At 42.4% G+C, this 25,372-nt stretch overlaps 1 protein-coding gene across 1 annotated transcript in view; it reads left to right on the top strand.

Annotated features, from left to right (window-relative positions):
* Window positions 1-21,836, top strand: part of HGD (homogentisate 1,2-dioxygenase) — a 42,359-nt gene extending 20,523 nt beyond the window's left edge. The window contains exons 5-14 of the mRNA XM_032852333.1: window positions 2,596-2,655; window positions 4,590-4,681; window positions 5,802-5,836; window positions 6,631-6,710; window positions 7,292-7,391; window positions 9,477-9,601; window positions 11,999-12,103; window positions 14,559-14,685; window positions 18,725-18,906; window positions 21,484-21,836. Of these exons, the coding sequence (XP_032708224.1) occupies window positions 2,596-2,655; window positions 4,590-4,681; window positions 5,802-5,836; window positions 6,631-6,710; window positions 7,292-7,391; window positions 9,477-9,601; window positions 11,999-12,103; window positions 14,559-14,685; window positions 18,725-18,906; window positions 21,484-21,648 (1,071 nt within the window). The 3' untranslated portion in view covers window positions 21,649-21,836. The remainder of the gene's footprint in view (window positions 1-2,595; window positions 2,656-4,589; window positions 4,682-5,801; window positions 5,837-6,630; window positions 6,711-7,291; window positions 7,392-9,476; window positions 9,602-11,998; window positions 12,104-14,558; window positions 14,686-18,724; window positions 18,907-21,483) is intronic.
* The last annotated feature ends 3,536 nt before the right edge of the window (window positions 21,837-25,372 follow it).

Genomic DNA, 25,372 nt, shown 5'->3' with positions numbered 1-25,372 from the left:
GCTCTTTCCTCATGACTTGAGGGTTGATATGCTATAGAAAACTAAAAAACTAACCAGCAAAAATTAGCCAAACCAACCTCTCAGCCTCTCTGGCTTAGTTTTTCCCACTCACAGAAGACAAATCTCTTCTTTGGGATTTAGGACTTTTTTCTACCCTCAACAGATATTTCAGTGTCAGGAAGATATACAAAGGCATTGTCTCAGTACAACAAATCAGGCAGTGCTTCTCCTATTACTGGAATTTCTTTTCTTTCTTTCTTTCTTTCTTTCTTTCTTTCTTTCTTTCTTTCTCTATTTTCTTTCTTTCTCTCTCTTTTATAAAAGATTTATTTGAGAGAGAGTGAGTGTGTGTGTGCATGATAGCGGGAAGGGCAGAGGAAAAGGGAGAGGGGAAGTAGACACCCTGCTGAGCATGGAGCCCTACAGAGGGCTGGACTCTAAGATCATGACCTGAGGGAAACCCGAAGTTGGACACTTAACTAAGCCACCCAGGCTCCCCTTCTCTTTTCTTGTCCTCCTTTTTTCCTTAGGTTTGTAAATCTTTATGCTGGTGCTATTTAAACAAATCCTTGCTACTTAGTAGCTAGCATGTCGCTGCCATATCTGGCCAAAGATACCACAATTTAGTTGACTGATTAATTTGTTGATTGGTTGACTGGGTGGACTTTTCTGTATATGATGCTTATTTTAGCAATAAAAGAATCACAGAATCTCTGGCTGGGCCTGCTGATTCTTAAAATGTAGCTGTCCCATTAGTAGACCGTTTACAAAATAAAGCTTTATAAAATACAGAACAGATTCTGATTTAATTTAGTCTTGGGTCTCAAAGTCCTTCTGGGTAATTCTCATGAGTAACCAGCTTCAGAACCTCTGGAAAGGTCTGAGATGTTGCCCAGGCAACCATTGATCTGATGCTTAAATCCCTTCCATTGGAAAACTAGACCAATGACTCTTCTTGGACCAAGACTCTAGGTAGTCTAGTCTTCCAGACAATCTTCCTGGCTGTACAAACTGCACACTGCTAACATAGAGGGAAGCAGCATGTGGTGATTAGTACTAGACTAGAACTTCCTCTCAAAAAAGATAGTAGTGCTTAGCTGTGGCCCTTCCTGATGTCAGCGGACCACCCTCCTAAGTCAGTGGTTTTCAACCAGGGAAAAATTGTCCCTCAGATGACATGTGACAATGTCTGGAGACATTTTTGGTTCTTACAGCTTGGGGGAGTGCTAGTGGCATCTAGTGCGTAGTGGTCAGGGCATGCTGCTAGATATCCTACAACACAGGACAGCCCTACAACAAGGAGTTATGCAGTGCAAGTGTCAAAAGTGCCGAGGCTGAGAAACCCTTTCCCAGATTCTTGTTCTCAGGGTCGCCCCCCTCCCAGGAAATATCACCTTTAATGGAATTAGCCCTAAACCTTTTCCTTTTTTTTTTTCCTCTTGGGGCTTGAACTCATGACCCTGAGATCAAGACCTGAGCTGAGATCAAGACTCAGATGCTTAACCAACTGAGCCATCCAGATGCCTCTAAACCTTTTCCTTCTTTCTGAGGCACAATTTCAACAACGTTTTTCAAACCGACATTTTATGTCCTTTTTAAGTAGTCCCAGGATGAGATCATCCTGCTTGGCTTTTAAAAAATAAAGACCGCCACCTGACTATGTATGTCAGAGAGGCAGAATAATCCCAGTGCCACTTTTCCCACTTGCCACTTCCTCTCCCACTCAGCTGCCTTTCCGGGATACAAAATGAGCCAAGCCCCATGACCTAGGGAAGGCCTGACTTGCCTGCACTGACTGGGCGCCACAGCCAGTGGAGTCGGCCATGGGGGCGCAGGCCAGGGCATGAGATGTCCTGAGGTTTATCTGTTGCCAGGCTTGCTGGGGCATGCCAGCTTCCAGGTTGATTAATAAGTCCTGGGCTGACACGCTTCTGGTAGGTCCTAGACTGCTGATTTTTCTCCCTACTTCCTTAGATCATTTCATTATTAAATTAAAGATTGTTGTGATTTAAACTGAACTGCCAGGCAGCCTGGGGACAAATGTGGGGTTTGGTGAAGAAATGGAACCCGGTACAGCATTTACTAAATCCAACCTCAGTTGGGTGCTTTTTCTTTCTCTTAAAGAAATAATTCAAAACTCCCAAGGCTGGAAGTAGATGTAGAACCTTCCCCTGCAGTGTCAGGAGCCCACACAGAGAGGCTGGCATGCCAGGAAAGGGAGCCGATTATAAATAGCATAAAAAGCAGCATCAGTCAAAACTCACTGATGTGCCTGAGCAAAATGTTAAAGAAAACAAACAGCTTCTGAAATAAGAAGCAATGATCTTTTTTTTATTTTTTAATTTAAAGTGCTAAAGAATGAAAAATACACACACACACACACACACACACGGATTAAACACACACACATACACACACCCAGAGACCCATTAGGAAATAATAATTATTAATTTCAGAACAACAAAATTACAAGCAGTCGGAGTCACACAGGAGGAATTGCCATCCTTTCTCTGTGTAATTGATGTTATTTATTTAGAAAGCCTATGGCTTCCCCTTCTAAAATAATTTTCTTGTTACATGTATTTTTTTCCCCAGCTTCGATGGAAACCATTTGAGATTCCAAGAGCATCCCAGAAGAAGGTGGATTTCGTGAGTGTAAGTCAATACCATCCACGCCTTCCCTCTGCTCTCCTTTCTTCCCCGGTGAGTGATCCAGCCATTTGCAGGCTGAATGCCAAGTGGCAGCCAACTCAGAGGCAGGCAGCAGAGACAGCACCACCTGCCCCTGCTTCCAGGGCCGGCCAGGGAGGTCTTATTTACAGGCACCAAATGGCTGCTGACACCAAAGGCACTGGTGAGCGATTTACAACCTCTGAATGACCAATGGAAATTGAGCATTTACTTGTCTCTGGTCTCTTTGTTTTGGGCTAGAACAGGGATTCTGAGCCTTTTTCCCACCATGGACTCCCTTTTTTTTTTTTTTTTTAATTTTGTTAGTTACCATACAATGCACTATTGGTTTCTGGAGTAGAGTTCAATGATTCATTCCTTGCATACAGCACCCAGTGCTCATCACAACAAATGCCCTCCTTAATCCCCATCACGCATCCAGTCCATCCTCTACCTACCTCCCTCCATCAACCCTCAGTTTGTTCTCTATAGTGAGGAGTCACTTAGGGCTTGTTTCCCTTTCCATGAACTCCTTTAGTAGCCTGGTAAAGCTTGTATTTTTAAATGAATAAAATAAATTACATAAAATTACAAAGAAGTTGATCATATTGAAATACAGTGATAAAAATATAAAAAAAACAAATTTGGTTTTATAGTAAGTAACATATATGCTTCCCTATCAATGCACTGAATCACAAAATCTATGGAAAGATCTAAAAGCTTTGGTTGTTAGAAGTGTGAACATAAACAATATTCTGGAATATCTTGTAACAACTATAATGTGATCTAAAAATATCTGTGATTTCTATCAGTGACCAGGTTACAGGTACTTCTAACATTTCTGTGGTTTGTTGCTTACATTCATATTAATTGAAGGAAATGATACATTTCAGAGATTAGTGAAAATAAATATATAATTTTGTCCCCATCCAAGTTCATGAACTTTCTGAAATGGACCTAGAATTGCAACAACTCAGGATGACAACTCTAGTTAATGCAATGCTGATCAGAAGTTCTACTTGGTAGTTAAACAGGTGTTGGGAGTATTAGAACACTTATGCTCAGATCAAACCATATGTAGGGGAAAGGGAAGGGAGCTACAAGGCAGAGGGGCTCAAGGAAGCCAGTAGAAGCTTTTGCAGACCAACCTTATCCCATGGCTCACTTAGGGAGAGTCCAGGTGCCCAGCCATGGGTCAAATTGTTTGGCTCATGCAGAATTCCTTATGTATATTAAGTGCTCCAAACTCTATGTAGATTGATCTAAATAGACCCCAAACGGGCAAACTGAATTAAAATATGAAAAGAAGTCCCCCCACTCTGGGTGAACTATGGATAACTGCAGGAGCAGAGCTCCCACCTTTCCATCTGCAGGTTTGGGACTGAGAGTTTTGAGAAGACCGATGTCTTAAGGTTTCTTGGACTATAGATGATGAGCAGGGAGGATACAGTTGGTCAGAATGCTTCCACTTCCCTATTATGGAAAAATTAGGGCTGATCCTATGTATAAGCACCGGATTGCCTAGCTGGTGCAGTGTATTTGAGGGGCATTAATTGGTTCCTAATGTGGCAAGCTTCCTCCCTAAGCATCCTAGGTGCTTGGTTTTACCTCTGAAAGAAACTCTCCTCCAGGCTGATCTTAAGCACCAAACAGATAAAATGCCAGGTAACGTCATCTTAACCACTGAGACAATTCAGATCTAGGGCCATGGCTGGCAACTAGGGTGAGCCACCACCTTCCAAACATAAAACTCATAAATCTTGAGCTCCTCAGAGGCAGGTTAGACCCCAAATGGCCCCCTTGTCACACAGAGCAGACCCTAGTAGAACCTTGTCTCCAGGCTCTCAGGCACCAGGAGGAGGGATAGCCTCTTGGACAAGACTTGCATACACCCTTCCTTCTCCTGTGGTTCCTTCTAGGGCCTGCATACCTTGTGTGGAGCTGGAGACATAAAGTCTAACAACGGACTTGCCATCCATATTTTCCTCTGTAACACCTCCATGGAGAACAGGTAAGTGGCTCAATGCTTGGGCAGAATATTCCTATTCCCCAGAGCTGTTGGCCAGAGAGTGAAAGCCAGGTTGTTGTTTTATTGTTATCGATTCCCCCCCTCCCAGAGCAACATTGATATACATTTATTAATAAGTGAGCATTTCAGTTTTGACTGATTCTTGCAACATGAACAAGAATTTCACATAACAATGCAAATAGAAAACAGACAGTGGGCATTGGGAAGCTAGACGGCATTTTGACTTTAACCAGGTTTGGGTCAGAATATCTCTAATTTCTTAAAGTTCCCTGGGGCTGTTCCTGAGTCCAAAGTCATACTGCATGAGCAGCCATTAAGGGCCACCCGTTGGTGGCTGGTCAAGATGACAGACTTTGGCTTCAGTTATTAAATGTGTAAGTTTAACATTCCTCAGTAGAGGAGCTTACATATTGGATTTTTTTTTGAATCAGAAAAAAATATGTAAATGACATTCTGCCTCTTCTTGGAAAAGCAGAATCTTATAGCAGCTTTGCACACACCTCTGGAACCAGACTGTTACATCCAAAGCCCCATTCCACTCCTCCTGGCTGAATAATCTTAAATAAATCATTTAACTTCTCTGAGCCATGACAAGGCACTGAAGATGTCTCTTTGGATCCAAAATCATATCATACCACCTCCTCTCTTTTCACCTGAGCCACACTAACCTTCACTCAGTTCTTTCAACCTGCCTCAGGGCATTTGCATGTGCTATTCTTTCTGCCAGAAATGTTCTCCCTACTCCCCAAACTCTTGCCTAGATAATTCCTTCAGATCTCAGGTCAAATGTCCCTTCTTCAGGGAAGCCTTTGCTAACCCCTCACATTAAATCGGGTTCATTATTCCTTCATTCCCTTGAACTTGACTTTCATAGTGTTGTTACAGTCTACGATGATACAGTTCTGTAATTATTTGATTTCTATCTGACTTCCTACTAGACTCTAAGTTGCATGATAGCAGAGACTGGGTCATTTTGCTCACCAGTTTATATCCAGCACTGAGCCTGGCACATGGTGGGTGGTAAACAATAATATGTGGAGTGAATTAATTTGTCTGGACAGTGTTAAAACCGAAATCACAGGAATTATTCCTTATGTTTCAGATGTTTTTACAATTCAGATGGGGACTTCTTGATTGGTAAGTTCTGAAGATTTCACTGCGAAGTAATCCCTAGTCACAAGCTACTTTTCAATTTATACATATTATTTTCCTTTATTCTTCAGTTTGTCTTATGTAGTGCAATCTACAGATTGAGGTCTAGAGGCCATTGGTGGTCTGGAAAAGATTTCTGCTGTACCTCAAAGCCCCTGGTTTATTTCCTGGTCTCTCTGTCTTTGTCCATCTCTGCAGGGTCTTTCTAATATGGGAGATCTGGGAAGCTGAAAGAAATAAAGAGTAATACCAATATTTGATTAAATTATTAAGATAACTCTACTTGTCTTCAAACCCGCCCAAGAAAAGACCATCTGTCACTGATCTCTGCCATTTAGATAAAAATTTTCATGATGCCATCTAAAACAGAATGTCTACTAGAGATTTCTCTAGCCTACCCATTCTTTTTGATGGTTTCAGTATTGATATTTTGCAGTGAACACTTTGGTGTAGACATTAGATATGCAAATGCCAGACTCACTGGAACTATTAGAAATGAATGGTTTTCCATCCAATTTCTGCTGCCCTTTTTGGTCAATCCACAGAACTAGGCATACACAAGCTCCTTACCTGACAGCCAAAAGTAAGCAGAGACGATTTTTTCATTCACTTTCTTCCAGTTAGTAAAATTGCTAACCTAGGTTGTCAGAATATACATTTCCCCCCATGAACTCAATAAAGCTTTTCTTTTGGAGTGAAAAATCAGATGCAGCCCTTGAGCCTTTTACTCTTCATGAAGTGGTAAGAATTGTTCACTGCTGCCCTGTCTTTTTTGTTAGTTCCCCAGAAAGGGAAACTTCACATTTACACGGAGTTTGGCAAGATGCTTGTACAGCCCAATGAGATCTGCGTCATTCAGGTTGGTGATGTGTCCCCTTCTCCCCTGCCTCTCCCTAATTTGGGAACAATCAGATGTTGCAGCTGCTGTCATTTCCAACTCTAAAATTTCTTGGTGGATCGTGTCTGAGCAAAGGGAGGGAGTTTTAGTCATGCGGGAGGCTCCTTATGCAGAAGGGGAAGCAGGCTTGGATGCCTGGTTTGTTTTAAAATAGGACACAATCACAAAGCAAAGAACATTGTCAATTGTCATGTGTGTGTCAATACTCATACACACTTTGGATAAGGCTCTGTTCCCATGGACTGGTGTGGAGGGTGGGGTGGGGTGCAGTGAAGATTAATTTCTTAAAAATTTGGCTGTATCAGAGCACTGGTTTCTCTGAACCCAATGGGAGATTAAAGTAAAATTGGTTTGGGTCACAGATGTGATTAGGAGTTAAATATTTCATTTTAACTCATCTTTGAGCTGGTCACCTCTCAAATATAACTCAGCAGACTATAGCTTTATTTTTGCGTCTGGGGCTAGATGTGGCTCTGGGTCAGCTTCTTAATAGTTATACGTATGATTTGGGAGTGCACACAACTGTCTGCTTCCCATTCCAGAGAGGAATGCGGTTCAGCATTGATGTCTTCGAAGAGACCAGGGGCTATATCCTGGAGGTCTACGGTGTCCACTTTGAGTTGCCTGACCTGGGACCAATTGGTAAATCTTCATTACAAGCTTTTAAGTTCCCTTGAGATACAGGACAGATAATCACATGGGAGTTAAACATCCTTCTCCCCTCAGTATCCTTCTCCCCTCATGATTTCACTCAAATTTCAACTTTCTTCTCTAGACAACTTCTCTAGATCAAGTGTAGTTTGGAATTTCAGAAACCTATTAGAACTCTCTAAGCAACCCTAGACATTTTTTTTTTCAGACCTCTAAGTTTAGGGGTTCTGTGCAATGGTTGACCTAGTTGATGAAATGAAATCATTAATTAGCTTGTTAGTAGATCAATCCATCAGCTAGTCTTGGCCCGATGTTGTGCTGAGAGTAATGATGGGAATCTCATCAAGGGTAACACAAGCCTCTTCCCATAAAATATGTACATAAAAGTAAACAACCAAAGCCAACCTATTATAAATCTCTCTCTAGAGTAATATATAGACCATTGGAGAGCAAACAGTATGTAATAGATTTCTGGTTATACAGCGTACACCCTAAAGGATTTAGCAGTTTGGGTTACTGGGGGCCAAGTCACCAGGAATAGCATTATAGAAGAGATGAGATTTGACTAATTCTTGATGAAAAGGGGAGGACAAATAAAAAGGAAAGGGAACAGCTTAAGCAAAACCATACATGTAGGAATGACCTTTGTGAATAAGAGGGAGATCATTTTCTTAAGTCAATAAGTTGTGTGTAGACAATAAAGTGGGCGAAAGCCATAAAAACAGCAAGGGCTGTACTCCTCTGGAAAGGGGACATGGGCTGAGAGATGCATAGTTTACAAACTTCACATTCCAAATTAGCACATTCCACAAAATCCACACAGGTAACTCAGGGCCATGAAGGAACTAGAATCCTCTTCCACGAGGCAGCCTCCATGAGGCAAGATGAAAACTTTCAAAAGTGAATCAAGGTCCCCCCACCCCCGATTCTTCTGGCAAACTGGAGGCAGGAGAAGCAGGAGAGAAGTGAAGGTGGTAGGAGGAATTGCTCTCAAAACATCTCTTGGAGTGAAAGAAGTGGCTGGGAAAATTGGCCCTTGGTTTCATCTTTGACATGCTTGCTAAAGGTGGTGGCCACACCTCCCAGTTCTTCCTTTCTTTGTCAACAGCCTTTTTAGAGCAAAACAGGACAGGCCATCATGTGCCTTCTGGTCACTCCCCTGGGGAGATCCAAATAGTCAGAGGAAGGTGGGAGGCAGGAGAAAGGCAGCTGGAGCCATGGTGGGCCGTCTGTCATCCTGTTCGCCACCCGCTCTTCCCACTTCAGTCTGGCTTCCTGCTGCTCTACAGTCAGCATAGCCTCCAGGTTCTGTGGAACACGTACCCTCTGGAAAATATATATAATTTACTAACCAGCTGGGGGCTTATATTTTTTAACCCCAGGAGCTGGAAATGATAAAACACTCCCCAGGTCTCTTCTCTCAGAGTTAAATTATGTTTTTGCACTTATACTTTTTATTTTTGGTCTTTTGATTTATTTTCTTTCTCTGGAGGGAACACTCGCTCCTAAACAAAGGTAAGGAGGTAAGTCCTGAGTACTCTTTTCCTGAGGGGCAGACAGATTTGTCAGGCTGGAGAGCAGTTTTGCAGACTTGGATGGATTCTGACTTCTGTCTGAGGAGCAGAGGCATGCCTGGGGCAACAGTATGTAACCCTTCCTTTCTGAGATCGAGGACTGTAGATGAGTTCTAGAATCATCATGGTTTTCTTGAGGAAAAGTTCTAGGATTCTACCAGACCTTCCCTGAGCCTCTTTTCTAGTCTCATCCTCTCCCCTCACCTGCAGTGAGGCAATGATGCACATAACATGGTCGATAAACCACATTTACTCTACAACTTTAGAAGGTGATACTGGTGAGGATGATGATGATTTTCATGATTCTTTTTCCTAATCAAATTCCTTGAGTCTTCCTAAAAGGGTACCAGATTGGGATTCCAATGAGCCTTTGGACAATGAAAACAAATTGTGCAATGGCTCCTGACATGGCCCTTTCTCTTTGTGCAACTGTGGTTTCAGAATGTGATTTCCAATGTGATTTCAGAAGTGTCTAAAAGACTTTTGGGTCGCTGTGTTCTAGGAGCCAATGGCTTGGCCAATCCTCGTGATTTTTTGATACCCGTTGCCTGGTATGAAGATCGCCAAGTGCCAGGTGGCTATACTGTGATTAATAAATACCAGGGCAAGCTATTTGCTGCCAAACAGGTAAAGTAAGAGGGTCGGTGGACAAGAAAGGAATAAATAATTATTAAGCACCTACTGATTGCTAAGGCCAGTGTTAAGTACTTTACATATATTATATCCTTTCATCTTTACTATACCACTGAGATATTACAAATAAGGTACTATTTGCCTCATTTGTAGTCACAAAAATATAGTGACAAATAACTTACCAAATGTCATAGTAAGTGGCAGAACTAGCATCAGAACCTATACCTGTTTGACTCCAAAGGTCGTGCTTCTTCCCACTCACTAAGCAGTAAAAATCCTGGCAATATGTAGGTCTCAAAAATGGTGTATAAAATATACTATACAGGCAGGGTAATATGTTACGAAAAGGGAAATGAATAAACAAGCAGATCATCCAAGATTTATATTACCAATGGCCACCATATTTCAAATACAAGCTATGACTTATACAGAAGAAGTAGAAATCAGTTAATTAGCTTGGCTTAGTTTATACCACCAGCCTTGTAAACTCGGGAGATAAGCAAAGGCATAGATATTAATGTGATAATAAATAATAACATAATATGTAATCTATACTATATTAGCATACATTATATTATTATTCAATGTACTGAATATATGTTAGCAGAAAGTAATTATATAACCAAAATAATCCAAAGATTTCTTCTGTTTGCCATTATTTATTACCATTATTTTTGCCCATTTGACATACATCTTATATTTTTCAAGGCATTTTATTTTCCTTGGACAGCATCCAAAGTAGATGGTATGCTAACCAGCAGAGGCCAACTAGTTTGGCACTTAAAATTAACCCCTGAGAGATAATTGTCAGCCTCATTGACACATTGTCACTTTCATATTGTCTGGGTCAGGATTTCTCAAAATGTGCTTTAGAGGCCATAAGCATCAGAAATCCCAAGGGAGGCTTGTTTGAAATAAATGCAAATCCTTCAATGTTACTCCAGCCCAGCAAAAATAATAACTTCTGGGCATGGAGTGTGGAAACCTACATTCATTTTAAGCACACTTCCCATATTATTTTTGACATACAGTTGCTAGAGAACCACCATTCTAAAGGTAACCAGCAGCTCCATGGGTTTCCACTTTCTAAGTGGACTCTGTGCTGGTTATTCCCCGTGTGACCTCCCACACTGATCCATTATCCCTTCTTGGCCATGATCTGTGCCCTGGCAGCTTAACCTATCTGGGCTCCCCAGCCAGCCGGTTTGGGGTTGGATTCAACTAGTGGGAGGTACTCACAGGAAGTTGCAGGGCAGGAGGAAAGGCAAGTTGGGGGTTTTCTTCTCCTGTTTCTCCCCTATTTGGGACTGTGTCCCTACATGGTCTCAGTTCCTATTGGGTGGCCCCAGTGGCATGCTGGAGCCAGGCATGAGAGAGCTGACAGACTCTTTCTTCCCAGCTTTCTGTTCAGCAGCATTTTATTAGTAGCCCAAAGGTGATTGGGGTGGAATATTTATACCCCCCCAAATTAGCAAATGCTATAAAACAAAGCATTTTCCCCCCCAGAGAGCTAGCTGCTAGTTGTTAAATATTTACCAGCACACCATTGAGCGGCCCCTTCTTCATGGTTCTAGCTCTTGTTGGAATCCTATAACAACATTTTCCTCCCATATCCTACAGGCCAAGGGATAGCAATGTCTTCCCACTGTTGTAGGCTCAGAAACCTCAGCATCTCTAGTCAGTTCACCTAACCCTAATCACAACTCTGTGAGCAGTCCCTTCAGTAAAGTCTCTAGAATATTTTGAGTTAGATGCTGTTTCTAGAACAGATGCATAGCTGCCGTGAGGACTACCTTCCTGTCTCAGAGCACCGATCCCCTCCTAACCCAGAGCAGGCCCAAGGAGCATCACCTCAGTATGGCTCTGAAAACTCAAGTCCTTGGGACTGGAATTTTAGATACTGTCTCACCGTCCTGCACTCAGCAGCCCAGGCACTGTGTGTACCAGAAGCTCCTCTGGGCAGTAATTACCTGGAAAGCAGTCAGAGCAAGTGCCTGCCCTCTGCACCAGGAAACCCAGACAGTGGCTCAGATTGGCTAAGAATTGCTGACCTCCACAGATTCTCACAACTCTGTTGAAAATTGTTGAAAAGGCACTACTTGGAGAATGTGCTGTGCTTCTGCTGCATATGTGATCAGAGGCAGCTGCTGCTTATGAACTGGAAAAATAGGGTTACTGGCTGAGCAAGGGACAGTTTGAAGGCAGGTGAAGCAACCACAAAATGATTCAGGGTCGTAATTCTCCCAAAGAATGCCATGACTACATTATGAGAACAAAATCAAATCAAAAAGAGAAACAATGATGCCACGTACAAACTGTGGCAACTACGGAAGCATTAAGCACTAAGATTATCTTTTCCTGCTTTTTTTGTGTATCTGTATGTGTGATCAGGACGTCTCCCCATTCAATGTTGTGGCCTGGCACGGGAACTACACCCCATACAAGTACAACTTGGAGAACTTCATGGTCATTAACTCAGTGGCCTTTGACCATGCAGTAAGTCTGGACCATGGAGGGGCCCTGGGGATATGACAGCCCTTAGGTGGGAGGGTCCAGAATAGGTCCCGATATTCAGGTTTAACTTTTCCAAGATCACCCTTGGAAGCCCAAGATATTGTCATTCCTCATTGTGCGGACAGGAATTTGAATCACTTGCGGCCAGGTTTGGGGGAAGGAGTAAATAACCAGCTACTGGGAGAGCTAAGCCTGGCATGCCACACTCACCCTTGAACTCGGCTTAGTTCTTACACCAAGTTCCACAGTAACTCCCATAGATGGCTAAAAACTTAGTTTCTTCTTGGCAAATGTATCCCCAAAAGCAACCAACTGCTAATGTTAGTGATAAAGTCATGAGAAAGAAACAGCTCTGGATTTGGAGAGTTCTCGATCCTGCTTACAAGTGCTGAGTCTGCTCTGTCCGGCTGCCTACCCCAGTGCCTCCACTCCGGGCTGTTTCTAGCAGTGATGGAGCAGACAGCCCTCTTCTAAAGTTCCTCAGGATGTTCAGTGCCTGAATTTAAAAACAGAGAAGTTCTAAAGCATGAACTCAGGGATATTTTTCACTCAATTAGAGGGCCACAAATAGGTCCCTGGTCTACAGGGCAAGCCCCCGAGGCCCCACATTCGTGATAAAGTGCTAGTTCTGCGATCCTGGGGGAAAGTTTATTTTGCAGCCTAGTTCATAATAGATTAACTTTAAAAAGCTGGAGGGATAATTAGAGCAGAAGCCAGAGAACCAGAGACAGAAAGATTAATCTGAGCCAGCTCAGCTTATCTCTAGGGGAACAAAACTACCTTTCTGAAGAGCAACAACTCGTAACAAAAGCAAAAGGGAAAAGAAAATGAGGCATCTAGCCCCAAGCAGCATTAAAAAAGATCCAGAGACATGGATAGAGCTTTATTTGAGTCTCACTACCCTTTCTTTAACAGTTTCAGATCATTTCTTAAGGCAGATGAAGAAGTGTAAAGTCTCACAGCAATAGGGTTGGGATTTTGGCTTGCCTTTGCACAGGTTCAATCTTGGTACTGCTGCTACCGCTATTCTCCCAAAATCCAGGTCTGATCATTCTACCACTGCTTTAGAAAACCTTTGCAGCCTCCCCATGTGTTTAGGATTGTCTGAGCTCTCAAGCATACTATCTGATGCTCTCTACCATCTGGCCCTAGACTAGTTTTTTCACTACCAACTCTTAGCCCTTGTGCCTTCTGACAATGCATTCTGGGCTTTAGCTTTCATGCCTCTTAAAAAAAATCTCTGTGCATTTTGATGTCCTTCCTGTTTTCTGTGCTTAAAATGCCTTTTCCTTTCCTTTCCCTCCCTCCCTCCCTTCCTTCCTTCCTTCCTTCTTTTTCCTTCCTCCCTCCCTCCTTTTTTTTTCTCCTTTATTTTCCAAGACCTTCCTCAAATATCACCACCTCTTTGAAGCCTTCCCTGATGCTCTTAGGTAGGTAGGCACTCTCTGTAATCCCTTGGAGTTCTACTTATAAAGCGAGATCTCCCTTGGCACCTTGCTGTGGTCAGTTGTTCACACACCTGCAACCCACCACCATGACTAACAATGCTAAAGGGGCAAGGAATAGGTCTCTTTGAATCCCAGACCCTAACATGGCATGTGAGAGCAAACATGATCATTGATTTCAATGAAATTGAATCTCAATCTTTCCAATTTTAGAAGCGTTCTAAAGTTCTTTTAAAATTTCAGTATTGTCCCCCAGCCTATGCCCTCTACATTACCACCACCTAAACTAATGATGTAAGTGATGTATTTTAGATATGAGAGTCCAACAGGGGTAAGGAAAGCAATGAGGATACCATCTGGAATCTCTGTGATGCCCTAAAGAGAAGCATATCCTACCTACATCTGTACCAAAAGTTGGATACTATTTTATTTCTATTTTCACCTCACTCTGAGCATCCATTCTGCAGAGAACTCCCTGCAGCACATCCCAGCTCTGGTCACTCTGACCTGAGGTTGGGAGGCAGGCATGAACAGGGTCTCAGAAATGGGGGCTCAGCAGGGTGAGAAAGCAGCTCCAAATCCTCTTAGTTGGTGTTAATTCATTTTGCTTCAAACACAGCAAGAGCTGAAAGTCAGATGAGTGATTTCTTCACCTCAGCGACAAGCCCAGTCTTCTTAGCTTGGCTTGTGTGACTTCATCAGAAATTACAGTGTCGGGGTGCCTGGGTGGCTCAGTTGGTTAAGCCTGAGACTCTTGATCACAGCTTAGGTCTTGATCTTGCTGTTGTGAAGTTAAGCCCCAGGTTGGGCCCCAGGTTGCGCTCCCTGATGGGCTCTGCGATAGGCCCCAAAATGGGTATGGAGCCTACTCAAAAATCAAAAACAAAACCTAGAGTTAATTTGGAAACCCCTTCCAGTGTGGGTGACATGTGTACCATTGTCCAGTCACCTCCCTTCCATCATGGGCTCAGTGTCTCCTTGTGCTTTCACAGGACCCATCCATCTTCACAGTATTGACCGCCAAGTCTGTCCGCCCGGGAGTGGCTATTGCTGATTTTGTCATCTTCCCACCTCGATGGGGGGTTGCTGACAAGACCTTCAGGCCTCCTTATTACCACAGTAAGTCTCTATTTTACCAAGCCACATTGGAAACCAAAGAGACCACGAAGCGTGGAACATTAGCCATTGAGAATACCACTTAGGGGTCTCTGGACACCATACTGTGCTGGCTTTCAGGATCCTGTCTCTGGAGGCCCTAATGCTGCTCCTTAGCCGTGTAGTTGCTGAAACCCCATGACTTCCATGGAGATGGTAGTGATGTGTTAACTCTGAGAAGGAAGTAATGCCTACAGCCCAGTTCCTCTGGCCCTAAAGAGAGCAGATAGGCCAATAAAGTTTGAAGCAAGATGTTTCTTTACATTTCAGATGCTTCTTTGTGGGGAGAGGGAATGGTGGGATGTTGTTGGTTAGTTTGTTGTTTTTGGAAAGTTCTTTTCCTAAGCCTGGTTCAAGAGCCAGTAAAATGGCCTTCTCCAATTATTTTGGTGGGATAAAAGACACTGTAGTCTGCACTAGGGAATGGACCCCATTCTGGAAGCAGTTTCTGTGGAGCATGTGTTGCCTAGAACAGATCTTACTAAATCTATTATTTTTATTTTATTATTACTAGCTGCTAATAATTACTGACGATTTTCTGTGGTTCTTTTATAAGCTCTATAAAACTATTAATCCACTTAATCTTCAAAGCAGTTATAAGAGGGAGGTAGTATCATTACCCCTTTTTTTCAGAAGGTAAAACAGGCATGAAGGATTAAGTAATTTGGAAAGATGGAGTAACTTGCTCAAGGCCTCACAACTAGTTAAATGGTGGAGTCAGGATTTAATTGAAGGCAATCTGATGCCAGAGCTCACACGCACTCATGACCACTAACTGATGTGCCTAGCACAGTGCCTGATACACAATATGCATCTAATAAATATTTATTTTATTAGTAAAAAATCACCACAAACGAATAAGGTATTTCACGACTGCAGTTAATGAAGTTGGCATTTTTAATAGTCCAATAGCTAGCCATAAATCCAACCTAAAGGTCAGTGTACAATTCTACTTCCTGAAGATTTCATTTTTGTACATAGAGTTCTGGAAAGACTCTGAGGTGAATTTCAGCAGGAATATTCATAAAAACAAATCCCTTTCCTTAGTCAACCTCAGGGCCTTCTATCCGTATACGGCTCCCCTTTATCTGTACCAGCTCCCAAATACCCTAGCTTAACAAGACACAACAGTGCACCAAATAGGCAATTTAGGCATTTATAGGAGGTACAGAAGTACGGCCCTGAGGATGGAAGAAAACCACTGTATGGTCAAATTCCAGCACCACATTTTTCCTGTGACATCGTTATAGTGGAGGAAAGGATACAATTACCATTACAAAGACACCAGAGACTTCGTAAATAGAATCAAAACAAACTACCATCTTCTCTGAGGAGTGTTCTCCTGGAAGTTAGTCCCCTAGAAGACGTGATATCCAGGAGAGAGAATTGCTTTAGCTTTAACTTAGCCTGTACCTCACATGCTAGTTATTGATAATTCATTATCTCACCTAGTGAAGTTCTTGTGTTGAAGTTGCTTTATGTTCCTGAGGTAGCGGTTTTCAAATTTTCATGTGTCACTATCACGGGCAGGCTTATTAAAACACAGATTCTTGGGCTCCACCCCCTGAATTTCTGCTCCAGTAGGTCTAGGATGGGGCCTGAGAATCTGCCTTCATAATAAGCTCCCTTGGGCTGCTGCTGTTGTTGTTCCAGGAACCACACTTTGAGAACATTAGTAATATAAAAACCACTTAGAATGCCTACTAAAATAAATTCTTCCCAGCGCCCACTCTCAGAGAGTATAATTAGTTGGTTCTGTGGTGGAACCTCAGAATCTGCATTTTGAATTAGCAAGTCAGAGAAGTCTACAGGCCACACATGGAGAGATGCTGCCCTGCGGCTTGTCTCCCTGCCTAGGGAGAAGCCTACTAGAGCTATCTGAGACAAGTTTGTATTGCGCTACAGCTCTCAAGCCACTTTAGTTTGTAGTTCAGTCTCCTAAAACAAATGACCTTGTGAAATGGCTCATAATATTTTTTTTAAAAGACTCTCAAGTACATTTGGCCCAGGATAGATAGATATCAGAAAGGTATGGTTGCCTGAGTTAGTTGGAAAAACCACAGAACCCCAAGTTAAAATTATTTTTTCCAGAGATATTAAAACTATTGCTTTAGCAATAATCAAAATCTTTGCTACCTTGATGTGACTTTATAGGAGAAGTGGAGAATTATTTCTGTAGAAACATTGCCTCCAGTCATCTTAATGTACTTGAGCCAACTGGATTCAGTATTAATCAGAGAGGCAAGGCCTACCCTCCCCCGTCCTTTGAAATATAGAAAATGATATAGAAATGTCATCATCAAAGTCCTTGCTACCTAAATTCATATTCAGATCAAAGCTGAATTCTGGTATTGCTCTCTTCTTAAAATTAAGCCATGAAGGTGACCCTGAGGACACATCCTAGATTGAGGAGGATGACAACATATTTCAGTCATGAGCAGAACTGCTTTGAAAATATAGACACCTTATTCTTACAGTTGCTTCTTTTCCTCTATTTCTGTTTCATGGAGAAATGAGTAGAGCTATGACCTGGGTCTTACTTTTTCTACAAGGGCCTGCAGTAGCATTTTGTTTCCTAGGCAGGATGACTATGGCTGCCTGGTCAATGACAGAAATATTCTGACACTTGGTTTTACTTCCCATGTAAGGAAGAGGGTTGGGGCTTCTATTGTGCCAAATGTCCAGCTTTGCAGGGGTTGCCAATGCCGTAGCTTTCTGCTCCGTTCATGTTCTGTGTTCTCAGCCCTTTCATGAGACAGACTATGAGAATAACTTTAGATGAGCTATTTCTTACTCATCTATTTCTTGCTCATAGCATTTAGCACAGTATCCAATGACACATGTGGGTGGATGGATAGGCAGATGGATGGGGTGGGGAATGGACAGATGGGTAGATGGGTGAATGAATGGAAAGGTACCTCAATTTTCTCAGGTATTGTATTTCTTTAATTCTTGCCCTAAGTATGTGGCTGTTCTAATAAAGAGCTTTATTTCAAAAGAAACATATGATTGAAAGAGTGCAGACGTGGTGATTTTTTCAAATTTTGCTGACTCCAGAAAGCACAACTAGGACCAATGGACTTCACGTATATTAAAGCAAATTTCCATTTAATATGAAAGACCTTTCTAAAACCCAGAGCTTTCTAAGAGTATGGTAAGTTGCTTTGTTGAGTAGAGAGCTCCATTCATAGGAAGCATGTAAGCAAACCCCAGGAAGTAATCTGTCAGGAATAATATAGAAATTCTTCTGTATTGAGTAGAAGTAGTGATCCTTTCCAATTTTAAAATTTTAGGATTTTATGAAGAGAATATCAATGGAAATAGAAAGAAAAGAATGAATCTAAGAGGCATTTTGGAGGGTGGAAAATAAGATGACAGATTCAGATACAGAAGATAATGTTTGTTATGCTCTATAGCATTTATGGACTGGTTTTTATAGCCCTAAAATCCTTTCACACAGATTATCGTTTGATAATATTCTCCAAGTCTGGGGTTCTTTCCATTACATGACTCTTCCATCAACACTTTCCCATACATACATTCCATCTTGGTTTCCTGGATTGGGAACCAGAAATATGGTGATACCATGTACTATTGTGGGGCTATCAGATCTGGGAAAGAAGATGATTTTAATATAGGATGTATAAGCCTAGATGATAGGGCACATCTACTCCTTATTATAACTTTCATTTTAGTTATTATTAAAATTCTTGTCTGGGCAATGATTTTCTTTAGATCCAACATTATTTCTTTCAGGCAGTGGAGCTCAAGACTTCTAATAATCCACATGTCCATCAAGTAGAGTTTTGCCTACCTAGAGTTTCACACTAATGAATGTTTGGGGGGAGTGGGTTCCCATCTATCTGTATTTGTTGGTAATCCTTAAAAATTTAGCAGATTCTCCTACCTTCTTGGCATTCCACAGAAATAATGCTTGAGAGGTCTTGGTACTTTACAGGTCTTGCCTCGAATAATAAAAATAATACTCTTTCAACCTTCCCAGGGAACTGCATGAGTGAATTCATGGGACTTATCAAAGGTCATTATGAGGCAAAGCAAGGTGGGTTCCTGCCAGGGGGAGGCAGCCTGCACAGCTCAATGACCCCCCACGGGCCTGATGCTGACTGCTTTGAGAAGGCCAGCAAAGCCAAGCTGGCACCCGAGAGGATTGCTGATGGTACCATGGTAAGCAAATCAACTGCCAAGCTCTGGCAGCTTCTGGGCTTCCCAAATTTCTCAAGAGGAGTGGCTTTTTTTTTTTTTTTTTAATTTCTCCAAAGACACAGAGATGGAGTCAGGAGAGGAGAGTGTGTCTGTGTGTGTGTTTATTCCCATGTGTGCATGCACACACCCCTATATGTATACTAGACACCTGATGTGGTCAGGTAGAAAGAGCTTTGGACTTGAGTCAGACCTGAGATAAAATCCTAGCTCTTAGTTCCTGCATGACCTTGACCAAGTCACTTAACTTCTCTGTGCTTTCATTTTCCCCATCTGTAGAATGGGTGTGGTAGCCATCCTAGCAGGTGGCTATATTCAACCTTATACACTGTCCAGCACTCTTCAAATACAAGGGAATATTATTAATATTATCTGTATCCAGCCCAGAGTACATATGCAATTGAGGTAATCCTCTAGGGCCCAACCCATCCCATCCCAGGGATGCAGGATGTCACCTTCCGTGGAGTTCAAAGCCAAGGAGGATCAGGAAGCCAGGGCTTGTGAGCAGTTCTCAGCTGTTTTCTCATTTTCTTTTGCTCTCCTTTGGCATGGGATGAAATTGATGGGACTGAAAACTTGTTTTGTATTCTTCCTGTATCAGGCTATAAACATTAAGCCTGAACACAATCACAGTTGGTGGCGGTACTTGATTTTTATTTTATTTTTGCATTCTTGGAGGTGGAGTTTATGGACCACAAGGAGTAATTTTATGCTCAATCATATGCAAATTTTTTTTACATTTTTAAACAAATGTCTTCAATGCTACCTGACTTTAAAATCAATAGCACAGACCTGCTTGACTGCATGCCTAGATTGCAAACAGAAAACATTATCTGTCCCTCTATCCAACGCAGTTTGTTTTCAGTCCCAACTCTAGGACCAGAGTTGATGGAGCTGATCTGCACTGGGAGGGTGCAGAGTCCCATCTGCTTGGCCTTGGCTCTCTTTCTCTTTCCAAGGGTCTTTGCAGAATTATATCTCTGTGAGATGTGGTTTGACAGTCTCAATCAAGCTATTGCCTCCAAAGGCTCTTTGAGGTCTATGGGCTATCTAGACTTGTCACTCAGTAATCTTTGGTGCCCAACTTGGCTTTGGACAGTCAGTGTCATCAGGAAGCAGTGTTCTGCGTCAGAGGCAATGACAAGACTGTTTATTTGAGGAACAAGACTTTGGGAAATGCCTGGGGCACTAGGCAGAAAGAGCTCTCCTATGGAAGAGATTAAGGGCAGGGGAGACCCTGGGTAGCCTGAGAGCCCAGACTACTTGGCAGGGGAGGTTCTGGCACACTACCTAGACCTAACTTGGGGTCTCCATCATCATTTCCCATTATATAATTTGGACCCAGGCCCATTGATACACCTTACCCTTATTCCAGTTTGGAATAAACAAACTTTATACAATACTTTCTTCACAGCTCAGCTGGAATGGGGTTTTGTCACTCCAGTTAGAGAGCAAGGCTCTTAAGAAGCAGTCCTCAAAGAATCAACAACAAGACTAGCCATAATAATAACACTTATATCTGAATAGGGCATTATAATGTGCACAACACTTCCATATGTTCTCGTCTAGACCTCACATCAAGCCTGTCATGGGAAGTCAGGCAAGGACAATTATCTCTATTGTTCTCAGCATGAAGAAGCCAACGTATATTAGATACCAAACATTAATGTGGGTTCTCAGGGTTGTGACACAGTAGAACTTTAACTTCTTTTTGTCCATCTATATTTTTAAATTTTCTAATAATGTGAACATGTAAGAACTGTAGGGTTTTATTCCTTTTTTTGTTTTATTTTATTTTTAAAAGCCACACTGGGTAGGAAAATCAGCAATTGGTGAAGCTGGAACGTCTAAGCTGCACCAAGTACTTGCATATTCTTTCTGTCAGAGACAAAATCCTCCTGAACACAGTGGGACATCCACCATGCAAAATCTTCTAGGATAGGGTTTTTAAAAGTGCTACAGCCCTTTCTGCTTCCTCCTTCCTACTTCCTCCTCCTCTTTATGCTGTTTTCCTCCCTCTCTTTTCCCCAGCCCATCTCTTGATCAGAGTTCTAAAAAAGAAAGTTCAAATCCTAGCTCTTCCGCTACTTAGTACCATCACCAGCCACTTCCCAGCTTTGAGCCATAGTTTCCTCCACTACAAAATGGGGAGCATGGCCTCCCCACAAGGACATAGCCATAGTGAGTGATGGCCCCTAAGAAAAAGAATATTCCTAGGACGTTTTTGCTTCTACCCTTGGATGTAGTAAATTTAGCTCCATAATGCTATAGGACAATGTGAAGCTTACATGCCCAATTCCATTTTAATTGAATTAAATGAAACATGGAACTCAGAGAAGAGTCTTGCACAGAGTCTCACTGGCTTCTAAGTGGTGGCACCAGAGCCAGAACCCCAGGTGTGAGCCTGCTATCCTCACTATGTTAGCACACAACTTATTATTCAAAGATTCTGCCTACCTACATCTTTTTTCTTGACATCAAATTGAATATGTTTTATTATCCAACTCACTTATTTCTTGCCCCCCTCTTCATTTCCTACAGGCATTTATGTTTGAGTCTTCTCTAAGTATGGCTGTCACAAAGTGGGGGCTCAAGACCTCTAATTGTTTGGATGAGAACTACTATAAGTGCTGGGAACCTCTCAAGAGTCACTTCACCCCCAATTCCAGGAAACCAGCAGGACTTAACGGAGCATTGCTGCCATAATTGAAAATGGATTTGTGTGGTTTTTGTTTAGAATCATGCCCTCTGGCAGTATGGTGGAGGGGATTGGTTAAAATGAGAACTCATTTTTTTCACAGGCAAGTAACTCAGACATTTGGAGAAATGTATTTGAAAAGTTCTATGTCAGCTTAATTACTCAATAAATACTTGGCTGGTGTTCTGTGGAAGTAGCAATTCGTCATAATCAAGTCTTGATGAGGCTTACCTATATTGGCCAGGACTGGGGGTCCATGAGATTGACTCAAGATCAAGAGCCCTTCACATGAGTTTAGCCTGAATGCCTTTATTCCAAGAGTGTAAATCCATAGTGTCTATCATAGACCACAAGACCAAGCCACAAGGAAGGACCATGATCAAGGGTCCACAAGGAAGGACCAAGGCCAAGGTCCCAGGCATAGGCAAGCATAGGTGTTCAGCAGAGCTCTATACATCCAGCACCATCCTAAAACAGATGGACAGCCACGCCAGCAGGCTGTCTGATCATGTAGTCATGTAGCAGCCAATATGGATGATTATGGAAAAGAGGCCCAGCCACTAAGAGTGAGCATCATTCACTGAGGGGACCAACTGCCTTATTTCCCCATTGAAAGCCCCCTATCTCAAGAAACCCTGGGCCTGATCAAACCAGAGTACTTGGGCCCCCTATTATTCACTTATATATCAGTCTATTTGGCAACCATTCATTGAGTCCTTCCTATGTGTCATCTACAACATGAGACACTGGGGGTGAATGATTGAGAAGGAAGAAGTCATCTCCTCCCTCCCTTAGTGAGCTCACAGTCTGGGGAGATCAGGGCCGAAGAAGATTAAGGCCCCAGCACAGCAGAAAGCCAAGCAAAACTGAGGCAGCATATGGTGTATAAATGCTGCTCCTAACAGCTCCCCTCCAGTGGCTGTCATCCCTTCCAGGGGACTGGGATGTCCAAGATTTTGGGGGTGAGCTGATTTGGTTCTCTTGGAGAGAATAGACAGGCAAATCAGAACAGAAATGAATGGCAAGTGTGTTTTTTACTCTTCTAGTTCTATAGGTTTAGCATATCACTTTGTTATCCTAGTAGTAATTTTGATATGCTGCTATCAAGTTTTTATTTAACAACATGTAGTGAGAGTCAGCTATGTAGCAGGGCCTAGAAACTAGGGTTGCCAAATAAAACACAAAATGCCCAGGTAAATTTGAATTTTGGATAAACCCTGAATAATTTTTGGTACAAATACAGACATATAAACCTGTATTTTTATTTGCTAAATCTGGCATCCCTATGTGGGATATGGTGCTCCAGGAGACAGATATGGTTCTCACCCTTACGGAGGTTACATTCTGAAGAGGGAGACTGATGAAATAAACAAAATAATTACAAATTGTGAAACATGCCAAAACAAAACAAACAGGAACTGAGATGGGAATAGCATATGGGAAGGGGAAATCATTCTTTAGAGAAGAAGATCTTCAATGAAGAAGTGACCTACAAGATAAGAAGAAGCAAGTCATTGGAAGGGTAAGGTTGGGTTGGGGATATAGCACAGAGGAGGAGTCTTCTAAAACAAAACAAAACAAAAAGCCTTGTAGTTTCAAGGAACTAGAAGAAAAGCAATTGTGCAGAGCGACAAGACACAGCATTGTCCTAGACTAATGAGGTGACAGCAGAGACAGAAGTGGGTAAACTCCTGAGAGCCCTTGTTCATGATCTGTATGCAAGGGCTGAAGGGAGGAGCAGTTGAGGACAGAGCCAAGATGACTGGTAGGCTTCTGGCATTGGTTTCATTTCATTTCATGGTCTCCAACAGTAAGGTGGTGACAGAGGCTGGTGTGCCTTTCTAATGTTCCTTAATATAAAGAACTCTTCATTAAAAATGGAACATTGTTAACTAGTAAACCAGTCAATACCTTTAAACAAGCGTTGAAATTGGCCACTATGGCCACTATAGCCCGCCCATCTCCCACCAGCAAGCACCATCCAGTGCTGACCAGCCAAATTCACTTGCCTGCACCACACTCGCAACTCTGCCCAAGGCCCAAACCAGAAGCCACCAGAAGTGCTGGGATTGAATGGCCCTGGACACAGCCCTCAACCCGTGACAAATAGGAATTCGTGGATAAACACTCTAGCCCTCTTGCCCCACACCTCTGAGGCTTGTGTTTGGCCCTGGCCCCTTGAACTTCCAGAGCCGGATGAAGCTCTGCTGCCCACGGAGGCCATGTCCAACAATGCTCTTGGGATTAGCTTCCCTTGCCTCCCTTTCCCACACTCTGGGTGCTTCCTAGGCTCTCCTCTCAGATGACCCAAACTAAGAGGACCACTCAAATAGTTTATTCCCAAACTCCAACTTTTTCAGAATAACCTCCTCTAACTCTGCTCATACCCACGTACCTAGACTCTCATCCATTTCTGTTCACTCCATCATCACTTTGGTGGCCGAGCCTTCCCAGAGCTGAGGAAACATTCAGCGTTTACATCCATGCGGTCCCAGCCCTTGTGCTTTTATCTCCTCCACTTTATCTTGTTGGCAGCAACTCCTCAGCAAGAGACAATATTTCACCCAGCCAGGCTGTTCACGCTAATTAAAAAAAGATTTAGTTTCCTTCTGTTGTGCTTCAGATCAGCAAGAAAGATCTGTGCCCTTTCCTTAATGCCCTATTCTCGAAGATACTTTCCTCTACCAAGCTCCTGAAGAGATATACTATCTCTTTCCCGAGAAATAAAAATTCTTAAAAAATTAAGTTTCCTCCTAATTAAGTTTCCTCCAATGACAAGAGAGTTTTCTGACAGAACCCCTTGGCATCATTACATATTTTCCTGTCTGAGATGCAATAGAAGCCACTCTTCCCCTTTTTCTCTTTGAGATACTTCTCTCACAGCTTGGACAGTAGCAATGGCTCTAGAGCAATGGTTCTCCATAGGGGCGATTTTGTGCGTCCCCCAAGACATCTGACAAACTCTAGGACATTTTTAGTTGTCGCAACTGAGGAAGTTGCTACTGGCATCTAGCAGATAAAAGTCAGGGACCCTGGTAAACAGTCTAAAGCGCACAGGATAGTCCCCTACAGCAAAGAATTAGGCAGTACTGAATGTCAATGGTGCCAAGGTCGAGAAATGCTGCAGCCACCACAGTGGTTCTTAACTTCAGCTGGACCTTCCATCTCCTGGCAGCTTCTAAAACTGCCTGAGGTATGTCTCAGATCAATTAAATTAGAAATGCTGGGGATAGAGCCCAAATGAATTTTTTTTAAGTTCTTTTAAGATTTTTATTTTAATTCCAATATAGTTAACATATAGTATTGTCTTAGTTTCAGGTGTACAATAAGGTGATTCAACAATTCTATGCCTTACTCCGGTGCTCATCATGACAAGTGTCCTCCTTCATCCCCATCACCTGTTTCACCCATCCCCCCACCCACCTTCCCTCTGATAACCATGAGTTTGTTCATTATACTTAAGAGTCTGTGTTTCAGTTTGTGCCTTTTTTTCATTTGTTCACTCATTCTGTTCCTTAAATTCCACTAAGGTGTGAGATCATAATGGTGTTTGTCTCTCTCTGACTTATTTCACTTAGCATTATACTCTGTAGCTCTGTCCACATTGTCACAAATGGCAAGACTGCATTCTTTTTTATGGCTGAATAATATTCCATTTTATTTTTAAACTGCATCTTCTTTATCCTTTCATCTATCAATGGGCACTTGTGCTGCTTCCATATCATGGCTATT

Source organism: Lontra canadensis, unplaced genomic scaffold (genome assembly GCF_010015895.1).
Source record: "Lontra canadensis isolate GAN:19392208 unplaced genomic scaffold, GSC_riverotter_1.0 scaffold6, whole genome shotgun sequence".
Classification (NCBI taxonomy): domain Eukaryota; kingdom Metazoa; phylum Chordata; class Mammalia; order Carnivora; family Mustelidae; genus Lontra; species Lontra canadensis.
Note: the sequence above shows the minus strand (reverse complement) of the source record. Positions and strands in the feature narration are given on the sequence as shown.